The following is a 19,113-nucleotide window of genomic DNA, read 5'->3' as shown; positions in this document are numbered from 1 at the left end:
CATCCTCCCCGTTCTGCGAACTGATTTCTAGGGTTAAGGTCATCCCTTTCAGGGCCCTCGTTTCAATGCCCCAGTGGTCATTGTCTTGCATGGCTGCGTTCCTGGCGCGGGAAGTCGTGTACAGAACTGACGTCAGCTTACGTGGGCGCGTCTAAGTAGCTCCGATGATGTCATCTCAGCGACTACGACATCAACGATGTACACGGAGCCGCATGTTGACTCCTACCGAGGCGCAGGGGTACTGCTGACGAAAACGTTTTAGAATTACCCCCAGTCTGACGCCTGGGGGTAATTCTAAGGTAAGGAATCTATCACTAACTAATGTTTTGTTCAGATTCATCATTACCGAAGATAGGTAACTTGCTCTTTAGGAATACCAAAGGAATCTCATTTTGTCCTGCCAAAAACCTGGTGACCTAGATAGGCTTATAACATCATATAGAATGCTGGCTGAAACGTGTAGCCTTTGTCTATATTTGTGGAACTACTAAATCATTCCATGAGCATCAATTTCTTGTTTTAAGCTTGCCGAAGGACCCAAAGATTTAAATATCAGATTGATTCTCTCATAGATCCCCTGTCGAGAACAACATCTAAAAAACTCCCTCCACTAGAGGTTAAACCCGTCTGAAAGTATTTACATTCCAGATGTAGATTCACTGACAATGTATGCCACAATAAAATTGTAGTAAAAATGTCAATTTCACTGAGGGATGCAGACATCAGTGATAATCAGTGACCTTGATAACATACATCCTCTTGGCAACATGTATTATCGCTGACCCTGAGCATGTTTCAGTAGTGAACTTTCTCCTTTATGTTAAAATTGAGTTTTGTTGTGTAACTGAACATAGTAACTCAAAGCTTCCATCTCCTCCTTAGGTATTGACATGATATACTTTATTGCTATGATTTTTCTAGTTTACTGATGTGAGAAGTTGGCCTGATATGCAGTGCTCACTATTCTAGTGAACACTATGTATCAGTCCAGACAACCCTTATTGATGATTGCTTGTAAGTCAACCTTATAGACCAGCTATCCTAGTAGCGTGGATACGAGCAGTCTAAGGCTAAAGACTTGAGAGGGCGTGTTAAGCCAGCTGTTATACCATCACATATACCCCTTGAACACCAAGTGAAAGGACACCACACAAGTGTTATGAAAATAAACGGTGTATTTATTAGAATCACAACAGCCCTGTACTCTTTATGAGGGCAGGGTACTAAGCACAAAACAAAACTCTTACGAAAATACTTAAGTTAGCACAGTATATACAAATGCCCGAGGGGCACGGAAAACCATATACTCTGAAAGTGGAATGCGAAATTACTAGCAGGTAAGTACAGTACTAATAGGCTTTGAAATCGCTAGGTCTTGACTATAGAATCTTCAGATTACTTCTAGGAGGCCTAGGGGTCTCGGGTGCAGAGTGTGCACTCTCACGCGGGATGCGGGACAAAGTCTATGGTAGCTAGATTTCAGAGAGTTAGTGTTCTCGGGCGAACCCGACCTGGTAGGATGAAAACGAAAGTGGATTCTGACCCTTGGATAGTGAGGCTATGCTGGGGCACCGAAATGCCGAAGTTACCTAGCCCAGGGGCTGCAGCTGCATAGGTCTCAAAAGACGTCGGGAATCCTCGTAGACGGACCAGGAGCCTGGAAGAAAGATGCTGGCAGGCGACCAGTGAAGAGAATTCGAAGTGATCCAAGCCTGGATCTTGAAGATGGACGATACCTGAAAGCAGAGGGGACCAAGTTCGAGACTACTAGCCAGTAGTCAGGTGGCACCAGGAGGGCACCGGATGGTAGTCACCTCGACTAGGTGAGTGGGCGACGCTGGGCTCTGCAGATCTCACGGACCAGGAGGCGTTGTCGGCGACCAGGATGGAGGAGCGAGCTGTCCCACGATGGATGAAGCTGTCGGCGTCGCTGGACCCAGGATTGGGCAACAAAGCCTTGGCTAATTCAAGCCCACGCGGTTGTAGGAAGGTACATCCTGACTATGGTTGCCCCCAACTTTTTGCCCTGTGTTTTAGCTGGTTTCGGACATAGTCGACCTGGGACCCTGCCAATCAGGACCCCAGGCCTACTGCTCTCTCTTTAAAATGGATTCCATGTACCCTAGGTACATTTCCAATTGGTACTGGGCCACCTTATCAGACCCTGTAACTCAGGGCATAGGTGTACCCAGGGCTGCCAGGGGCTGCAGCATGTATTATGCCACCCCTGGCTGGCCTCTTAAATTTGACACAACTGGCTGCATGACAGCTGGGGCAAAGTCGTGTAAACACGCTTTGCTGTAGGTGTAGTATACCTATACCTAACCCTAAAATGGACACACAGATTCCTATCAGTCACTCCTATGGCAGGCCTTGACAATCCTGAAGGCAGAGTGCTTGGAATCGTGTGAGATGGTGCTCTGGCATGAGCTGAGCCTGTCTGCAGCTTGCGGAACCAAGTCCAAATAGCTGTTCCATGATATCGCATACCATATACTCTTAAGTGCATTATAATCCTCGCGGTTAAATGCTAACTTTGGTATTGCTTTATCAAAACATGTCGAGTAAGGTGTCATACGAATTGGAATACTAACCCCTCGCCAATTCTGGCGACGGGGTTAGCATTCCACCCTTCTAGAGGGACACGACATGTATGTAGCTGTGAACCCCGGTTAAAGTTAACTGAAGCCTCAGCTCCACAAAATGGATGCTGCCACCACAGACACGAGTCTGACCCCCTGCAGCTGGGAGTCCTTCCAGCGAGGGGAGCCTGGACAAAGGGTTTCCTGTCAGGGGCGGTGCTAGCACCGTCCCAGACATGGTTTTGTGTATCCTGGGTAGGCAGGGCTTTACAGGAAGGTGACTGCTGAGTGGCACCCCGGTGCTCACTACGCATAGGCCGGTCTGAACCAGTTCCAGGGGCACACCAGCCCCTGGCCTGGAGAAGTCCGGCATGGCTGAGGGGTGTAACCACCCCCCACCTAGTCCCACCCATAGGCAGGACCTAGTCACCGGGTCAGCCCCCTTTTTTAGTATAAAGATGGGAGCGGGCCCCCTGTTCAGATTAGATCATCTTTGGAATCAAGACACGACTTTCTTCGAAAGGACTTCAAGATTTCTTCCTCAAGATTCTCCCTTGTGGCTAAGGAGTAGTCACCCTGCATCAAGCGGGCACCATCCTAAGAACACTGCGGTCTGCTGCAAGTCCTTCATCACGAATCCGACGACCCAGCTCGACGAGACCCGGCTTCCCTGGCACCTCTGACCTCTACTCACCTCTACAGCAAAGCTGAGAACCGTGAGTGCGACGAGACCTCGAGGGACCGACGATCGCCAAGACTGCACGACTTCTTTGTAACAAGCCCACCGAGTCTTCCACTGGTGAGTGCTTTGGGGTCCGAGAAGCCCCGACCCTGAGCAGCTCCAGCACCGAAGTTCAGCCTCCCAGCATCTCCACAATCTGCGTGGGGCCCTTCTGCTTTTTGCTGCTCACCTCGTTGTTTGGCTACTAGCCCGCTGGCTGGTGGCCTTCTTCACGACGCCCGACGACATCACTGCTGCTGGTCTGGTTGCTCCAGACTGGCCCTTGCTCCCTTCCAAAAGAGGAGCACCCCGGACCTTCCTGGTCCACTCAAGACGCCATTTTAGGTCCACCGCGTGGGCTTGAATTAGCCAAGGCTTTGTTGCCCAATCCTGGGTCCAGCGACGCCGACAGCTTCATCCATCGTGGGACAGCTCGCTCCTCCATCCTGGTCGCCGACAACGCCTCCTGGTCCGTGAGATCTGCAGAGCCCAGCGTCGCCCACTCACCTAGTCGAGGTGACTACCATCCGGTGCCCTCCTGGTGCCACCTGACTACTGGCTAGTAGTCACGAACTTGGTCCCCTCTGCTTTCAGGTATCGTCCATCTTCAAGATCCAGGCTTGGATCACTTCGAACTCTCTTCACTGGTCGCCTGCCAGCATCTTTCTTCCAGGCTCCTGGTCCGTCTACGAGGATTCCCGACGTCTTTTGAGACCTATGCAGCTGCAGCCCCTGGGCTAGGTAACTTCGGCATTTCGATGCCCCAGCATAGCCTCACTATCCAAGGGTCAGAATCCACTTTCGTTTTCCTCCTACCAGGTCGGGTTCGCCCGAGAACACTAACTTTGTTGTTACTAGCTACCATAGACTTTGTCCCGCATCACGCGTGAGAGTGCACACTCTGCACCCGAGTCCCCTGGGCCTCCTAGAAGTAATCTAAAGATTCTATAGTCAAGTCCTAGCGATTCCAAAGCCTATTAGTACTGTACTTACCTGCTAGTAATTTCGCATTCTATTTCAGAGTATATGGTTTTCCGTGCCCCTCGGGCATTTGTATATACTGTGCTAACTTAAGTATTTTCGTAAGAGTTTTGTTTTGTGCTTAGTACCCTGTCCTCATAAAGAGTACAGGGCTGTTGTGATTCTAATAAATACATTGTTTATTTTCATAACACTTGTGTGGTGTCCTTTCACTTGGTGTTCAAGGGGTATAGGTGATGGTATAACAGCTGGCTTAACACGCCCTCTCGAGTCTTTAGCCTTAGACTGCTCGTATCCACGCTACTAGGATAGCTGGTCTATAAGGTTGACTTACAACCAATCATCAATAAGGGTTGTCTGGACTGATACATAGTGTTCACTAGAATAGTGAGCACTGCATATCAGGCCAACTTCTCACACCTTGTTCGGAAAACAGGCAGATGAGATGGCCCGCATGAAGGCAGAGGCGGAGACCCTTACGGCTGTGGGCTTGGAGAAGCCCAAAGAAAAGAAGTCCTACCGCCCGTTCCAGAGTCGGTTCGGTGCACAGGGAAGAGGACGAGGGCAGTCTTCGGGACAGCAGCAGCAACAACAACAGCAGCAGTTCTGGGGACCCTTCCAGAAGCGCCAGAAGGGTAAAGGGGGACAGCAGTCCTCTACAGCGAACAAGGGCCCGGCGGGGTCGCGACCCTGAGCTGTTACTTCCCCTTCATCCGTTACCCGCTCCGGTAGGGGGAAGCGTTCACTTTTTTCTGGCAGAGTGGAGAAAAATTACTCAGGACAAGTGGGTGCTGAATATTGTTTGCAATGGATACAGTCTTCGGTTCATCAGCCCGCCTCCAGCGATCCCTCCGGTCAGCTCACAGTATCAGCTGCGCGAGCTCCAGGCGGAGGCATATATCCTGTTAAGGAAAAGGGCGATAGAAGAGGTACCTCTGTCTCAAAGAGGAAGAGGTCTGTTCTTCCTGGTTCGCAAGAAGGACAAGAACGAGTTCAGGCCCATTCTGGACTTGCGGCAGGCAAACAAGTGGATTTGCAGAGAAAAGTTTTGCATGCTGTTGTTGCATCAGATTTATCCTCAGTTGCAACAGGGAGACTGGCTTTGTGCAATAGACCTACAGGATGCGTACTTCCATGTGCCCATTACATGCAAACACAGGAAGTTTCTGCGATTTCAAGTCGGTACCAATCATTATCTGTACACAGTACTGCCATTCGGGCTGAAATCTGCGCCCAGAACATTCTCGAAGTGTATGGCAGTGGTAGCGGCACACCTAAGGAAGAGCAAGGTGTTTGTCTACCCGTACCTGGGCGATTGGTTGATCAAGGCCTCCTCCTTCTCGGAAGCACAAGCACACTTCCAGAAGACGTGCGTTCTCTTGAACAAGCTGGGGTTGCACATCAACATGTCCAAGTCTGTCCTGACCCCGGTCCAGTGCATTCAGTACTTGGGAGCCACCATCAATACGCTATCAGCAAGCGTGTCTCCTTCGGAGGATTGACGGCAATCGATCCTTCGGAAGGCTCAGGCTCTTATGACCGCTCCATCTACAACAGTGAGGACGGTGTCTTCCCTACAGGGGTCGATGGCCTCTTGTATCTTCCTCACTCCTCATGCACGGCTGCACATGAGACCTCTGCAGGAGTGCTCGGAGGACCAGTGGGACCAGAGGAAAGGATCTTGGGACGACAAGATACGACTGTCTCTGCATGCTCTTCAGTCTCTAAAGTGGTGGTGTTCAGCGGAGAATCTCCTCAGAGGGGTTCTCTTCCACAAGGACATTCCCATTCAAACTTTCATGACGGATGCTTCTCTCCACGGCTGGGGAGCGCATTCGGGAGACTTACAGATTCAAGGAATGTGGTCCCCGATGGAGTCCACGTACCATATCAACTTCCTGGAACTCAGAGCTGTTCACTTGGCACTGAAGACCTTTCATCCGTCCTTCCAGACCAACTCTCTGCTGGTACAGACGGACAATACGACCACGATGTATTACCTCAACAAGCAGGGGGGCTCGAGATCACGCACTCTGTCGCAGGAGGCGCAGGCGATCTGGCACTGGCTTCTGGCCAGAGGATTGACGATAACGGCTACCCATCTACCAGGTGTGCAGAATGTTCAGGCAGACGCACTGAGCAGACTGATTCAGGAAAACCACAAATGGGTCATAAACGACGAAGTAGTAGGAGAAGTCTTCGAAATGTGGGGGACTCCAGGCATAGATCTTTTCGCCACCGCCGAAAACAGCAAATGCCGAGACTTCGCCTCCAGGTACTACCAGCAAGGGACGCTGGGGAATGCGCTATGGATCAACTGGTCGAACAGCTTTCTGTACGCTTTTCCACCCATTCCCCTGATTCCAGCGGTGCTCATCAAGCTGTCCCAGTCCAGGGCATGGATGATCCTGATTGCCCCGGAATGGCCCAGGCAGGTTCACGGACCTGCTTCTCCGGTCCCTCCTTCCGCACATGCGGCTGCCGTGCAGGCCGGACCTTCTCACGAAGTTCGGGGGGAAGATGTTGCACCCCAATCTCTAGTCTTTGAGTTTTGCGGCATGGCTCCTGAGATAGTGCAATATGGCCATTTGAATCGTCCCGAAGATTGCATGGACATACTGAAGGAGTCTAAGCGACCTTCCACTCGGACGTCCTATGCTTACAAGTGGAAGAGGTTTTGTATCTGGTTTAAGACCAAGAACTATGACCCGACGACGTGCAAGGAAGACTTAATCCTTCCTTACCTTCTACATTTAGCGCAGTCTGGCCTTAATGTTCATTCCATTAAGGTTCATCTCGCTGCATTGACTGCCTACAGGAAATGCCCTTCAAAGACTTCCTTTTTCCAGATCCCTGTGACTAAAGATTTCTTGGAAGGCTTGAAGAAAGTATTCCCTCCTGTCCCGCTTCCTTCGCCTTCATGGGAATTGAATGTGGTGCTGTCCAGATTGATGAAGGAGCCTTTTGAACCTATTCATAAGGCTTCGTTGCAGCACCTGTCCTGGAAGGCGGCGTTCCTCGTGGCCATTACATCGGCCCGCAGGGTGAGTGAAATTCAGGCGTTGTGTTGCCAAGAACCTTATACTGTATTTCATGCTGCTAAGGTTGTTATGCGTACTCACCTAAATTTCTTCCCAAGGTTATTTCTGATTTTCATGTCAACCAGACTATAACTTTGCCTATGTTTTTTCAGAATCCTTCATCTCCAGCGGAAAGGTCTTTACATTCCCTGGATGTTAGGAGGGTGTTGATATTCGTCGGTCAGACCAATTGTTCATCAATTATGGATCAGTCAGCACGGGTCTTGCTACCTCTAAGCAGTCCATATGTAGGTGGATTGTGTCCTGCATACAACTGTGTTACCAGAAAGCTAATAAGACCTTAGGGGGTAAACCTAAGGCTCATTCCACCAGGGGCAAAGCTGCCACGACGGCTTTGCTCCGTAATGTTCTAATTGCAGAAATCTGCAAGGCCGCCACTTGGAAGTTGGTCCATACCTTTGCTAAACATTACTGTCTGGACACGGATGCCAGGGCAGACGCTCAGGTTGGGCAGGCTTCGCTGCGAAATCTGTTCGCACAATAGTGGTGTTATTACTCGTTTCTCCATCCCCACTTTGGTGTGGGGATGGGCTTGCCATTCTATTCACTAGATTATGACTATACACAGAGATCCCCTACTACAGAAGGAGTAGTTTCTGTCCTGTAACTCCAGTTCTGTAGTGGGGGTATCTCTGTTATAGTCATAAGCGCCCGCCATCCTCCCAGGTAGAGAGAGATATTCATGTAAGGAATGCTACAGGTCTGGCGTGTTACGCCTTCAAAAAGAACTGAAAGTAAAAGGGACATGCAGTGCATTCTGGGATACTGTGAAGTTCTGGAAAGTTCTCTTAAAGGCACAGTATCCTGTTTTGAGCCACATAATGGCAACCTATGGGGCTTGTCTGTCCATGTCTTCCTCTCTATCATTACAGAGGGTTTTTGCTGCTGAGGCAAGGGAAATATGGACAGACTTTGCTTCACTCCACATAATCACAAAGCACTATTGCCTGGACATCCAACTCCATCGGGATGGGCATTTTGTCTGTTCGGTCCTCCAGGACTTTTTGGTTTTGGTCAGTTTGCAGCCTCTCCTCTGGAAGGGTATTAATGTATCTATACTAAGGTAATGAATCTGCAGTGATAAGTCTCTTCCAGACGAGCAGATCACTTACCATCGGTAACGCAGTTTCTGGTAGAGACACTAATTAACAACAGATTCCTTACTGCCACTCACACTTCCCTTTCGCTGAGAACTGTTCCTCTCCAGATGGAATATCTTTAAATTCAACACACTGGCCACAATTATTCTACAGTGTCTCCACATCTGTAAGGTTGGAAAAGTCACAACAGAAACTGGTGTCAGTGTCTTAGGGTTGTGCCTTTATAGGCACTGCACGTGTTACGTTCGGCACGAACGACATTGATGCAGAGCTGTTACTGCCACCTACTGGCACACTGAGGTATCCATCGGAGCTGCACAGGTAACAAGGCTCCCTCAGCACTATCATGCATCTGTACTACAGAGGACTGGCAGTCACGCATTGAGGGCCATTGCAAAGGACAACAAAGGATTTCGGGTGCGGGAGACGATTGAAAGAAGTCTCTTATGGTTGATCTTGACACTGTGGTACGCTCCAAATTGCCTTTGGTGGGTCTCCATTTTTCTGAACTTTTAAATAATGACTTTGGACTGGCACCCATTTTTGAATTTCCGGTGGCTAAGACCTCATTTTGGGCTTCTTCTACCACCACTAGAAATAGAAGAATTAAAAACTGTGTGCTCTTGTCCTGGATGGCAAAACCTCTGGATTGGCCTGTGCTAGGTTTTTCCCTTTAGATGGGGCAAACTCATGGCCACAGAGAGAAAACAGTCTGTTCCCTAAACTGACGCTGTTTGTTCCCATTTAGTACTCTTTCTTTCTTGGTCTACTTCCCTTGCTCCTATCTCCTCTCCCCTGAATCTTTCCCCTGGCCTGCTACTCCTCCTAGCCCCCTGCCCTTTGACTAAGCACTCCTTCTCCCCTTATTAGGGAAAGATCCAATATTTAGACTCTGGATTCTCAGCGAACCAGCTGAGAGAGACCACAGCGCAAAGTGGGCCACTCACAGCAGAGGTATGGTATGGCACCCCTTGCCAAAGCACTCCCTCTCCCCTTTTTGGGGAAAGATCCAGTATGTAGGCCTTGGAGTCTCAAAGACCCCTCTGAGAGATTCCATTGTGTTAAGGGAGCCTCTCGCAACAGAGATGGGGAAATGATACCACTTCCCCTAGGATCACAGCTTACTGGACTTTGGACGCAGCTTTGACTCGTCTGCCTGGTTTGTGTCCCCTTCCACCCCCCCCCCCTCTTTCCTTGCTGTGTCTCTCACCCCCTTTTGCCATCCTTCATTCTGTCTACTTCCCCTGCTCCTGCCCCCCTCCCCTGATTCTCTCCACTTTCCTGTTTTTTCCCTTACGTATATGTGCTTATTGTTTATTACGACCTTACATGTAACTATGTTGCCATGCTCTTATAACTGTGTAACCTTTGTAACGATGTAACCTGCAACTATGATCTGCTACTCATGTAAAGCGCTCTGATACCTCAGGGTCTAGCCACCTCTATATAAAACCGTTAAAATAAATAAAATAAGGAATCTGAAGTTAGTCTCTACCAGTTAATGAAGGTAAGTAACTCCCATAATTTAAAATTTTTGATTACTTATAGTATGTGAATGTCTCTTTTCCAGGATTATACAAGCATCATTGAGACACCAATGGATTTTGCCACTGTTAAAGAATCTTTGGAAGCAGGAAATTATGACTCTCCAGCGGAATTATGCAAGGATGTGAGGCTCATTTTCAGCAACTCCAAATCCTACACACCAAGCAAAAGATCAAGGGTATAAATCCTAAGGCTTTTTCTTATATCCTTTTTTCAAATCATCAGAGTTTACAAAAAAATGAAGTTTTACCAAAAATACAATACTGTTAAGACCAAAGTTGTGCTTTGAGGTAAAATATGCAAAAGATGTTGGATTGTGTTGCAGCCTAATATAATTGTTGCGTTTTTGAATAACATTTGTTATTTTCATTAGATTTACAGCATGAGCTTGCGTCTGTCTGCTTTCTTCGAAGAACGCATCAGTTCTGTTTTGGAAGATTATAAATCTGCACTTAGCTTTCATAAAAGAAATTCTGCACCCAAACACAAGAGGAGGAGGAAAAGGAGCAACTCTTCATCCAGTAGTAATGTGTCAAGGTATGCCTGTCCTTGTGGACACTATGCAAATTGCATCGCCTTTCAACTTTACGTCATCCCTATACTTCCTCTGTGTACCTCGTGTCTCTGTACATTTTTTCACCACCCGATCGATTGGGATTGTTCCAAGGAGTTATTTTTGTGTTTATAATGGATACTTCGCCCTGCAGATATCTCACCTTCTGAATATCCCAGACATCAGACTGAATCTAGAAACTTTTCAATAGCACCCCACATCAGTAGGAAGAGTTTGCTCTACTTAAGCAATGTCACTGTAATGCTACTAGAGCAATAAAGTGAACCCATTAGCCTCCTGATGTCAGTTCTCTCTTTTCCACATCATTCGTGTGAATCCGGTGCATCAATTCCCCTCAGGAAATCCTTCAATGTTTGACAAATTTCTAGATACAGTACAAGATATCACCCTCTCTGCCCCCCAGACAGTCCAGGTTTAAGCCTTGCTTTAAGGACCTGCACAACGTCTGCCTCTGGTGTTTTGAGATGGAACATACACCCAAATTATGTTGCTCCTGCCTGGAGTATCAAAACCATCTGAAAGAAACACGTTAGTGTTAGATTCCTTACCTTAGAATATCCCCAGGCGTCAGTCTGGATCCGGAAACTTTTGCGTAGCAGTACCCCTGCGCGTCGGTAGGCGTCGTCTGCAGGCGTCCCCTGTGGCTCCGCGTCCGTCGTTGGCGTCGTGCGCCGTGATGACGTCGCTGGAGTATATAGACGCCGCCTCCGCGCGCTGACGTCAGTTCTTCTTTTTTCCGCACCAGCAAGCGCAGATCCGAAGAGCAGTACTCCGGTCTTTTGACCAACTTGTTATAACTTCTATCTCTTTTTGGTGCCTGGTAGGATGCCCGGTTTCAAGAATTGTGACGGGTGTGACCGCACGATGTCGGTCACGGACCATCACCGACTCTGTCTCCGGTGCCTGGGCCCCGACCACGACGTGGACGCCTGCGTCGACTGCCGGGCTCTCACTAACAAGGCTAGGCGGGAGCGGTCCCGCAAGCTGCTTGAGCTCCGGGTGTCGGCCCCGCGTCGGGAGCGGTCTCGGTCCGGCCGGAGGTCCAGGGAGCGTTCGAGGGAGCGGTCGCGAAGCCGCGCCGAGGGCTCCGGAAGTCGTCACCATTCGTCGGGCTCATCAGGTAAGAAACACAAGAAGTCGGGGCGTCGTCATCGCACCCCCGACTCCCCCCGACGCGACCGGGGGTTCGGGTGAACCCAACTCCGCGGCTCCGCGAGAGTCGCCGGCGCGGCCTGCCCCATACCCTCCGGTCCCTGGGCACGGTGCGACGCCTGAGGAGATTGAGGCGTTCCTCATGGCCATGAGGGCGCTCAGTTCTCCGACGGGGCCTACGGCGCCTTCGGGCCCAGTGCTACCGTCCGGGGGCCCTGGCGGGTCGGGTGTCCTTGACTCGACGCCATCGGGTGCCTCGGGCCCGGTGCCGCCGACGGCTTCGACCCCGGCGCCGCAAGGGCCTTCGGGGTCGACGCCGGCTGGCCTGCCGGCTGGTTCGGCGCCGATTCCATCTGGGTTACCCCCGACGCCGCCCCCGCGCGGCGCCGGTTCTCCTGTGCCGGCTTCGGCCGGCGCCGGGGGTCCGGTGCCGGCTCCGGGCGGCGCCGTCCCCATTCCTTCCCCGAATCCGGACGCGGAGTCGGACCGGCGTCGATCGACGCCGGGCTCGGCGCCGATGGGGCCTGTGAACCCCGAGGAGCCGGTCTACATCGTTGACTCCGAGTATGGAGATGATGAAGAGTACGGGGAAGGTTGGGAGGGGTCTGAGGACCCTCTGTCACGTGAGTGCCAGTATGACCCGGACTGGACAGGTGATTTGGGGGATGCCAGTGGTCTGGACGACTCTCCTAACCCTGGTTTTGTCTCTCCTCCTTCTGTGGAGTCGGTGGAGGGAGCTGCATATTCAGTGGTGCTGATGAGGGCTGCCAAGGCCTTACACCTTGAGCTCCCCGTCGCGGCCGTGAGGCCTAACATCCTCACTGAGGTCTTCAAACCGCAGTCATGCCCACAGGAGCCACTGCTGCCGTTTAACGAAGCCTTGTCAGACGTTCTGTTGGGCACGTGGTCCAGGCCCGCTTCAGGTTCGCCTGTTGATCGAAACGTGGCCAGGTGCCACCGTCCTTGTCCGGACGACCCCAAATTCCTGTCCGCCCATCCCACTACCGAGAGTCTGGTGATCCAGGCCTCTACCTCCCAGACCGCATTCCCGTCGGCCCCGCCCGATCGGGAATCCAAGAGGTATGACCAGTATGGTAAGAAGGTCTTCTCGTCCCTGAGTCTGGGACTGCGGTCTTGCAACACCGCATGCCTCTTGGGCCGCTACACCCACTCTGTGTGGGACACGGTCGCGGAAGTGCTGCCAGAATGCCCCATGGAGGTGCGGGCGAAGCTCGGCAAAGCTGTGGCTGAGGGCCGAGACGCAGCTAAATATTCCATACGGTGTGGTCTTGATACGACCGTCTCGCTGGGCAGAGCTATGTCAACGACGGTGGCGATTCGTCGCCACGCCTGGCTGAGATCCGCCAACTTTTCGGCAGACGTCCAAAATGCCTTGATGGACATGCCGTTCGATGGCTGTCGCCTCTTTGGTGACAAGGCGGACCACGCGCTGGAACGCTTCAAGGACTCCAGGGTCACGGCCAAGTCCTTGGGTCTTTCAACCCAGCGCCAGCAAGCGGGTTCGTTTCGCCCGTTTCGTGGCCAAGGAAGGGGCGTCCCCACACGTGCTGCCAGCCACGCACCGCAACAATCCTTTCAACGCGGTGGCGGCCGTGGAAACCGCCGTGGAGGCGGTCGGGGTCAACGGCGGGGTCAGGCCACACCTCCCCCAACAGCATCTGCCTCCAAATCCTCCTAGTCCGTGCTTTCGGCCCCATGTGACGCCAGTGGGTGGCAGGGTTCGCCATCACCACGCTCACTGGCGCACAATCACATCGGACAGGTGGGTGCTGCAACTCGTCCGAAGGGGCTACTCCCTCCCCTTCGAGACTGCTCCTCCAGCCATGCCACCGCAGAACCACCGTGTGTCGGGGGACCACTTGACACTTCTGCAGGAGGAAGTTACGGCCCTCTTGGCCAAGGGGGCCATCGAGCGCGTTCCTGGGCCAGAAGTAGGGCGTGGTTGCTATTCCCACTACTTTCTGGTACCCAAGAAGGACAAGGGAGGCCTACGTCCTATCTTGGATCTAAGGAACGTCAACGGCTTCCTCCGGAAGGAAAAGTTCAAGATGTTGACGTTAGCTCAGGTCTTGGCTGCTCTAGACCCGCAAGACTGGATGGTAGCGTTGGACTTGCAGGATGCGTATTTTCACATCCCCGTCCTGCTGGCCCACCGGCGTTACCTGCGGTTCACGGTAGGCCAGGAGCACTTTCAGTTTATCGTGCTCCCCTTCGGCCTTACCAGCGCCCCACGGGTGTTCACAAAGGTGATGGCGGTGGTCGCAGCCCATCTGCGCAGGTTGGGGGTTTCAGTCTTCCCCTACCTAGACGACTGGTTGTTGAAGGCGGGCTCGCCCCAGACAGTCGTCCACCACCTTCAGATGACGGCAGACCTCTTGCACGACCTGGGGTTCTCCATCAATGTGCCGAAATCACACCTGTGTCCCTCTCAAAAGCTCCTTTTCATCGGAGCGGTTCTGGACTCGGCGCAGTTTCGGGTTTATCCTCCGGAACGGCGGGTCCGGGATATTCAGGCTTTGATTCCCATCTTTCAGCCGCTATCCCGGGTTTCGGTCAGGTTGACGCTGCGGCTGCTGGGGCTGATGGCTTCCTGCATCCTTCTGGTGCATCACGCCCGGTGGCGGATGCGGGCTCTGCAATGGGACCTGAAGTTTCAGTGGGCCCAGCATCAGGGCAACTTGTCCGACCACGTCTTGATCTCGGAGGGCACTGCGAGACAACTGCAGTGGTGGCTTACGGACCGCGATTGGGTCAGAGGCAGATCCCTCTGCCTTCCCCAACCGGAGCACGTTGTCGTGACGGACGCGTCCCTCCAGGGCTGGGGTGGCCACTTGGGAGAGGCAGAGATCAGAGGCATCTGGTCTCCGGCGGAGTCCCGGCTCCATATCAACCTGTTGGAGCTGCGGGCGATTCGTCTAGCACTGAAGGCATTCCTCCCCTTTGTCAACGGGAGTGTAGTGCAGGTGTTCACCGACAACACCACCGCCATGTGGTACTGCAACAAACAGGGCGGAGTGGGGTCGTGGACCCTTTGTCAGGAGGCTCTGCGCCTCTGGCATTGGCTGGAACGTCAGGGCGTGACTTTGACGGTTCAACACCTGGCAGGCTCTCTGAACGCCAGGGCGGACGAACTCAGCCGTCGGTGCTCGATGGATCACGAATGGCGTCTGAACTCGGACGTGGCGCAAGGCATCTTTCTGCAATGGGGAGAGCCTTGGTTAGATCTATTCGCCACAGAAGAGAACGCGCAATGTCATCAGTTCTGCGCGTTGGAGTTTCCAAGACGGCACTCGCACGGCGACGCCTTTCGGCGCGAGTGGAGTTGCGGTCTGTTATACGCCTTTCCGCCTATACCACTTCTGCCCAGAGTGCTGAAGAAGATCAGGCGCGACCGGGCCCAAGTTATCCTTGTGGCTCCGGACTGGGCTCGAAGGTACTGGTATCCCGAGCTACTCAGCATGTCAGTCGGTCCCCCGATCCGCCTGCCCCTTCAGGAGGACCTTCTGTCGCAGCAGCAGGGGACGGTCCTCCACCCGGACCTGTCCAGTCTCCACCTCCATGCTTGGAGATTGAGCGGCGGCAGTTGAGGCCATTTGACTTGCCTCCACTAAGTCGGTATACGCCTGTCGGTGGAACAGATTTGTGGCATGGTGCACAGCAAAGGCTGTGGATCCTCTTTCTGCCCCTCTTTCCGAGGTTCTTCTGTTTCTTCTTTCTCTTGCCCAGCAGTGCTCTGCTCTGGGCACTATCAAGGGCTACCTTTCTGCCCTTTCGGCCTTTCGGCCTTTCTGAGGCTTCCTGATCAGCCTTCTTTGTTCAAGTCCCCGATTGTAACGAGATTCTTGAAGGGCATCACACACATGTATCCACCTGTTCCGTTTGTGATGCCTCAGTGGGACTTGAACCTGGTTCTTACCTTTCTGATGTGTGCTCCCTTTGAGCCCCTTCATTCTTGTCCTCTTCGTCTCCTGACTTTGAAGACGGCTTTCCTGGTTGCCATCACCTCTGCCAGGAGAGTGAGTGAGCTCCAGGCTCTTTCTGTCAAACCTCCTTTTCTGTCCATTCATCCTGACAAGGTGGTTCTCAGGACTAGACCTTCTTTCCTGCCCAAAGTAGTTTCTGCTTTTCACATCGGGCAGTCCATCACCCTCCCTTCCTTCTTCCCGCCTCCGCATCCTTCAAAGGATGAAGAGCGGCTCCATCGTCTGGACCCAAAACGTGCACTTTCATTTTATATGGATCGCACACGCCAGTTCCGGATGGATGACCAACTGTTTGTTGGCTACGTGGGTGCGAAGAAGGGACGGGCGGTGTGTAAACGAACCATCTCTCGGTGGGTCGTTCTGTGCATCAAAGCGTGCTACTCTTTGGCTCGGAAGGAGCCCCCTGTTGGGCTGAGGGCCCATTCCACTCGGGCCACGGCTGCTACTACTGCCCTGGGCCGGGGAGTCCCTTTGCAGGACATTTGCCAGGCGGCTACGTGGGCCTCGCTGCATACCTTTGCGAGGCACTACTGCCTGGACTGTCAAGTCCGGAGGGATGGCTTCTTTGGCCGTTCTGTCCTCCAGGACTTTCTGGTGTAGGAATGTATTGGTTCGCAGACCCACCACCGGGGTTGGTATTGCTGGGGTATCTATTCTGAGGTAAGGAATCTAACACTAACGTGTTTCTTTCAGATGAACAAGTTACTTACCTTCGGTAATGATATATCTGTAAGAAACATTAGTTAGTGTTAGATTCCTTACCGAACCCACCCATCCTCCCCGTTCTGCGAACTGATACCTAGGGTTAAGGACATCCCTTTCAGGGCCCTAGTTTCAAATGGCACCAGTGTTGGTTCTCTCATGGCTCTGCGTTTTCTGGCACGGAAAAGCTGTGTACAAAGAACTGACGTCAGCGCGCGGAGGCGGCGTCTATATACTCCAGTGACGTCATCACGACGCCAACGACGGACGCGGAGCCGCAGGGGACGCCTGCAGACGACGCCTACCGACGCGCAGGGGTACTGCTATGCAAAAGTTTCCGGATCCAGACTGACGCCTGGGGATATTCTAAGGTAAGGAATCTAACACTAACTAATGTTTCTTACAGATATATCGTTACCGAAGGTAAGCAACTTGTTCATCAAGGAGTGTGAGACCAAACTGTTCGTGGCCCTGGCTCGGGATTAACATCAAACCAGAAGGAAGTCCTGACCTACATTGTGGACCCTAGAGTCACCGCCTTCATCAAAGCCTTCTACCAAGCGAAACAGAAGATGAAGCATCATTATGACTCTAAACGGTACAATTCCCTTGAAAGGTAGGTTGCTGAAGTCACTTTACACCATGCTGTTATAAAGAAAGCTATTTTGGAAAAAGAACAAGGGAACCCACAAGGTAGGTAAGGACCTTGGGAATCAATTTTGCATTAAAACAGTGGTCCTTATACAAAGCAGAAATAGAAACGATAAATATAGACTAGATTCTGATGGATACATCTGCCTGTGGAGGCCTCACCTTATGAATACCCCCTGTGCCAGCATTCTGCAGAAATTTTTCCTAGCTCTCCACGCCGACGAGGTTGTCACAATGCCATGGCTCCGCATATCGTCCCTGGATCTATAAGAGGGCCACGTCGGCGTGATGACGTTGGTTCCCTTTTTTCTGCGCTGTTAACGCTAACCTTTTTTTTCTGGGACTCTCCATACTTCGACTTAATACTTTGTATTTTCGTTTGTATCTCTTTCTCTTTTGTCATGTCTGCCACAAGGAAGTCAGATTTTAAGCCCTGTAGGGAGTGCAGTGGACATATGTCAATTACTGACCCGCATGAAGATTGTCTTTGGTGCTTATCTTCAGACCACGACGTTGAGGGATGTACTTCGTGCAGGAAGATGAATCCGAAGGTATTGAAGGAGCGAGAAGCTAAGCTTTATATGGCCAAGGCAAGAAAAGAAAAAAGGGGTAGGAAAAGGTCTAAGTCCAGGTCATCGACGTCGCTTGACTTCAAGAGGAAACATAAGAAGAGGATACATGCTTCTCGACGCCGATCTTCGAAGGCTGTGGTGTCAAGGTCACCTTCTCCTGTTCGACGTCCAGAAAAGGACTTGGTATCTCCTTCAGTATCTCCGGCTCATTCTCCTTCATATAAAGGGACTTCGGAGCAGGCATTGTCGCAGAGATTCTCACCGGCTCCAGAAGGTGTGTCGAATCCCACTGGCACAGAGGTTCCTTCGGCTCCGGCTGTTCTACCTGTGGCTCCAACTCCAGAGGTACCTTGTTTGGATCTCGAACCGGCTTCGTACCCTCAGTTTCCGACGCCGGGTTCGAATCCCTCGCATTTTTTGAATGAGATGTTTGGCGTGTTTGCCAGGTCCTCGTACCCCTTTGGAGCACCTTTGGGTCCCATGGGTCCTATGGCATTTCATTTGGGTGTGCCTCACCAGTATCCTCAGGCCCCCTTTATGCCGTTCATGCCAGGGACGCCGCCCTGGCACTTTCTGGCTCCGACAGTGTCGACGCCATATGGTCAGTCCCCGTCTCCATCCCGTGAAGCTACTCGAATTCAATCGGCGCTGGCTACTGCAGTGGATCCATCTTCAACGCTGCTCCAGAAGCCTTCGACGCTGCCTGTGGAGCCGCCAACGCCGCTATCGAAGATGCACGCTCGAGGAGAGATGCGCAGAGGTTATTCGAAGAGGTGCAATATCAGGCTGAAGAGAGGGAGGAAGGAGAGGTGTATGACACAGGATGATTTTGAAGACCTGTGTGAAGCAAGTGGACTTGACTCTTCTCCGAAGTGGGACTTGGCTTCTCAAAAGGCTTCTCCCTCTAAGGATGTTGCTCCTTATCATACGGGCATTAAGGCTGCTGAGCTTTCTGATTTGCAGCTTCCTTTGGCAGAGTATAAGCCTACCCTTCTCACAGAAGTTCTTCATTCTCTGTCTTCAGTGGTTGAACCACTTTTACCATTTAATGATGCTCTAACTGAGCCAATCCTCGATGTGTGGCGCAACCCTCTTTCGGCTCCTGCGGTTTTGAGGTCCGTTTCAAGAAGATATGGACTTGCTCCTGGAGATCCTGTTTTCCTTTCTTCTCACCCCCCTCCTGAGAGTCTGGTGGTACAGGCTTCTTGTTCGAAGCAATCTACAGGGGCTTTTTCGCAGGCTCCGGCAGACAGGAATTCCAAGAAGTTAGATCAGTCTGCGAAGAAGGTCTTTTCATCAGCCAATATGGCACTAAAATCTACCAACACCACTTGCCTTTTGGGAAGGTATTTCATGCCTTAATGCTAAACAGCTTCTTCCTAAGTTATCTGAGGAGGACAGGGGGAATCTGAGTGAGGTGTCTGTGGA

At 51.8% G+C, this 19,113-nt stretch overlaps 1 protein-coding gene across 2 annotated transcripts in view; it reads left to right on the top strand.

The window, feature by feature from the left end:
• PHIP (PHIP subunit of CUL4-Ring ligase complex) overlaps positions 1–19,113 on the top strand; it is a 2,330,659-nt gene that overhangs the window by 1,972,194 nt on the left and 339,352 nt on the right. For both annotated transcript variants that reach the window (XM_086926531.1, XM_086926532.1), the window contains exons 36-37: positions 10,056–10,208; positions 10,404–10,567. In XM_086926531.1, the coding sequence (XP_086782657.1) occupies positions 10,056–10,208; positions 10,404–10,567 (317 nt within the window). The remainder of the gene's footprint in view (positions 1–10,055; positions 10,209–10,403; positions 10,568–19,113) is intronic.

The sequence above is a fragment of the Lissotriton vulgaris genome, chromosome 6, assembly GCF_964263255.1.
Source record: "Lissotriton vulgaris chromosome 6, aLisVul1.2, whole genome shotgun sequence".
In the NCBI taxonomy this organism is placed as follows: Eukaryota; Metazoa; Chordata; class Amphibia; order Caudata; family Salamandridae; genus Lissotriton; species Lissotriton vulgaris.
The sequence above is the reverse complement of the archived record's forward strand: the minus strand, read 5'-3'. Positions and strand labels throughout refer to the sequence as shown.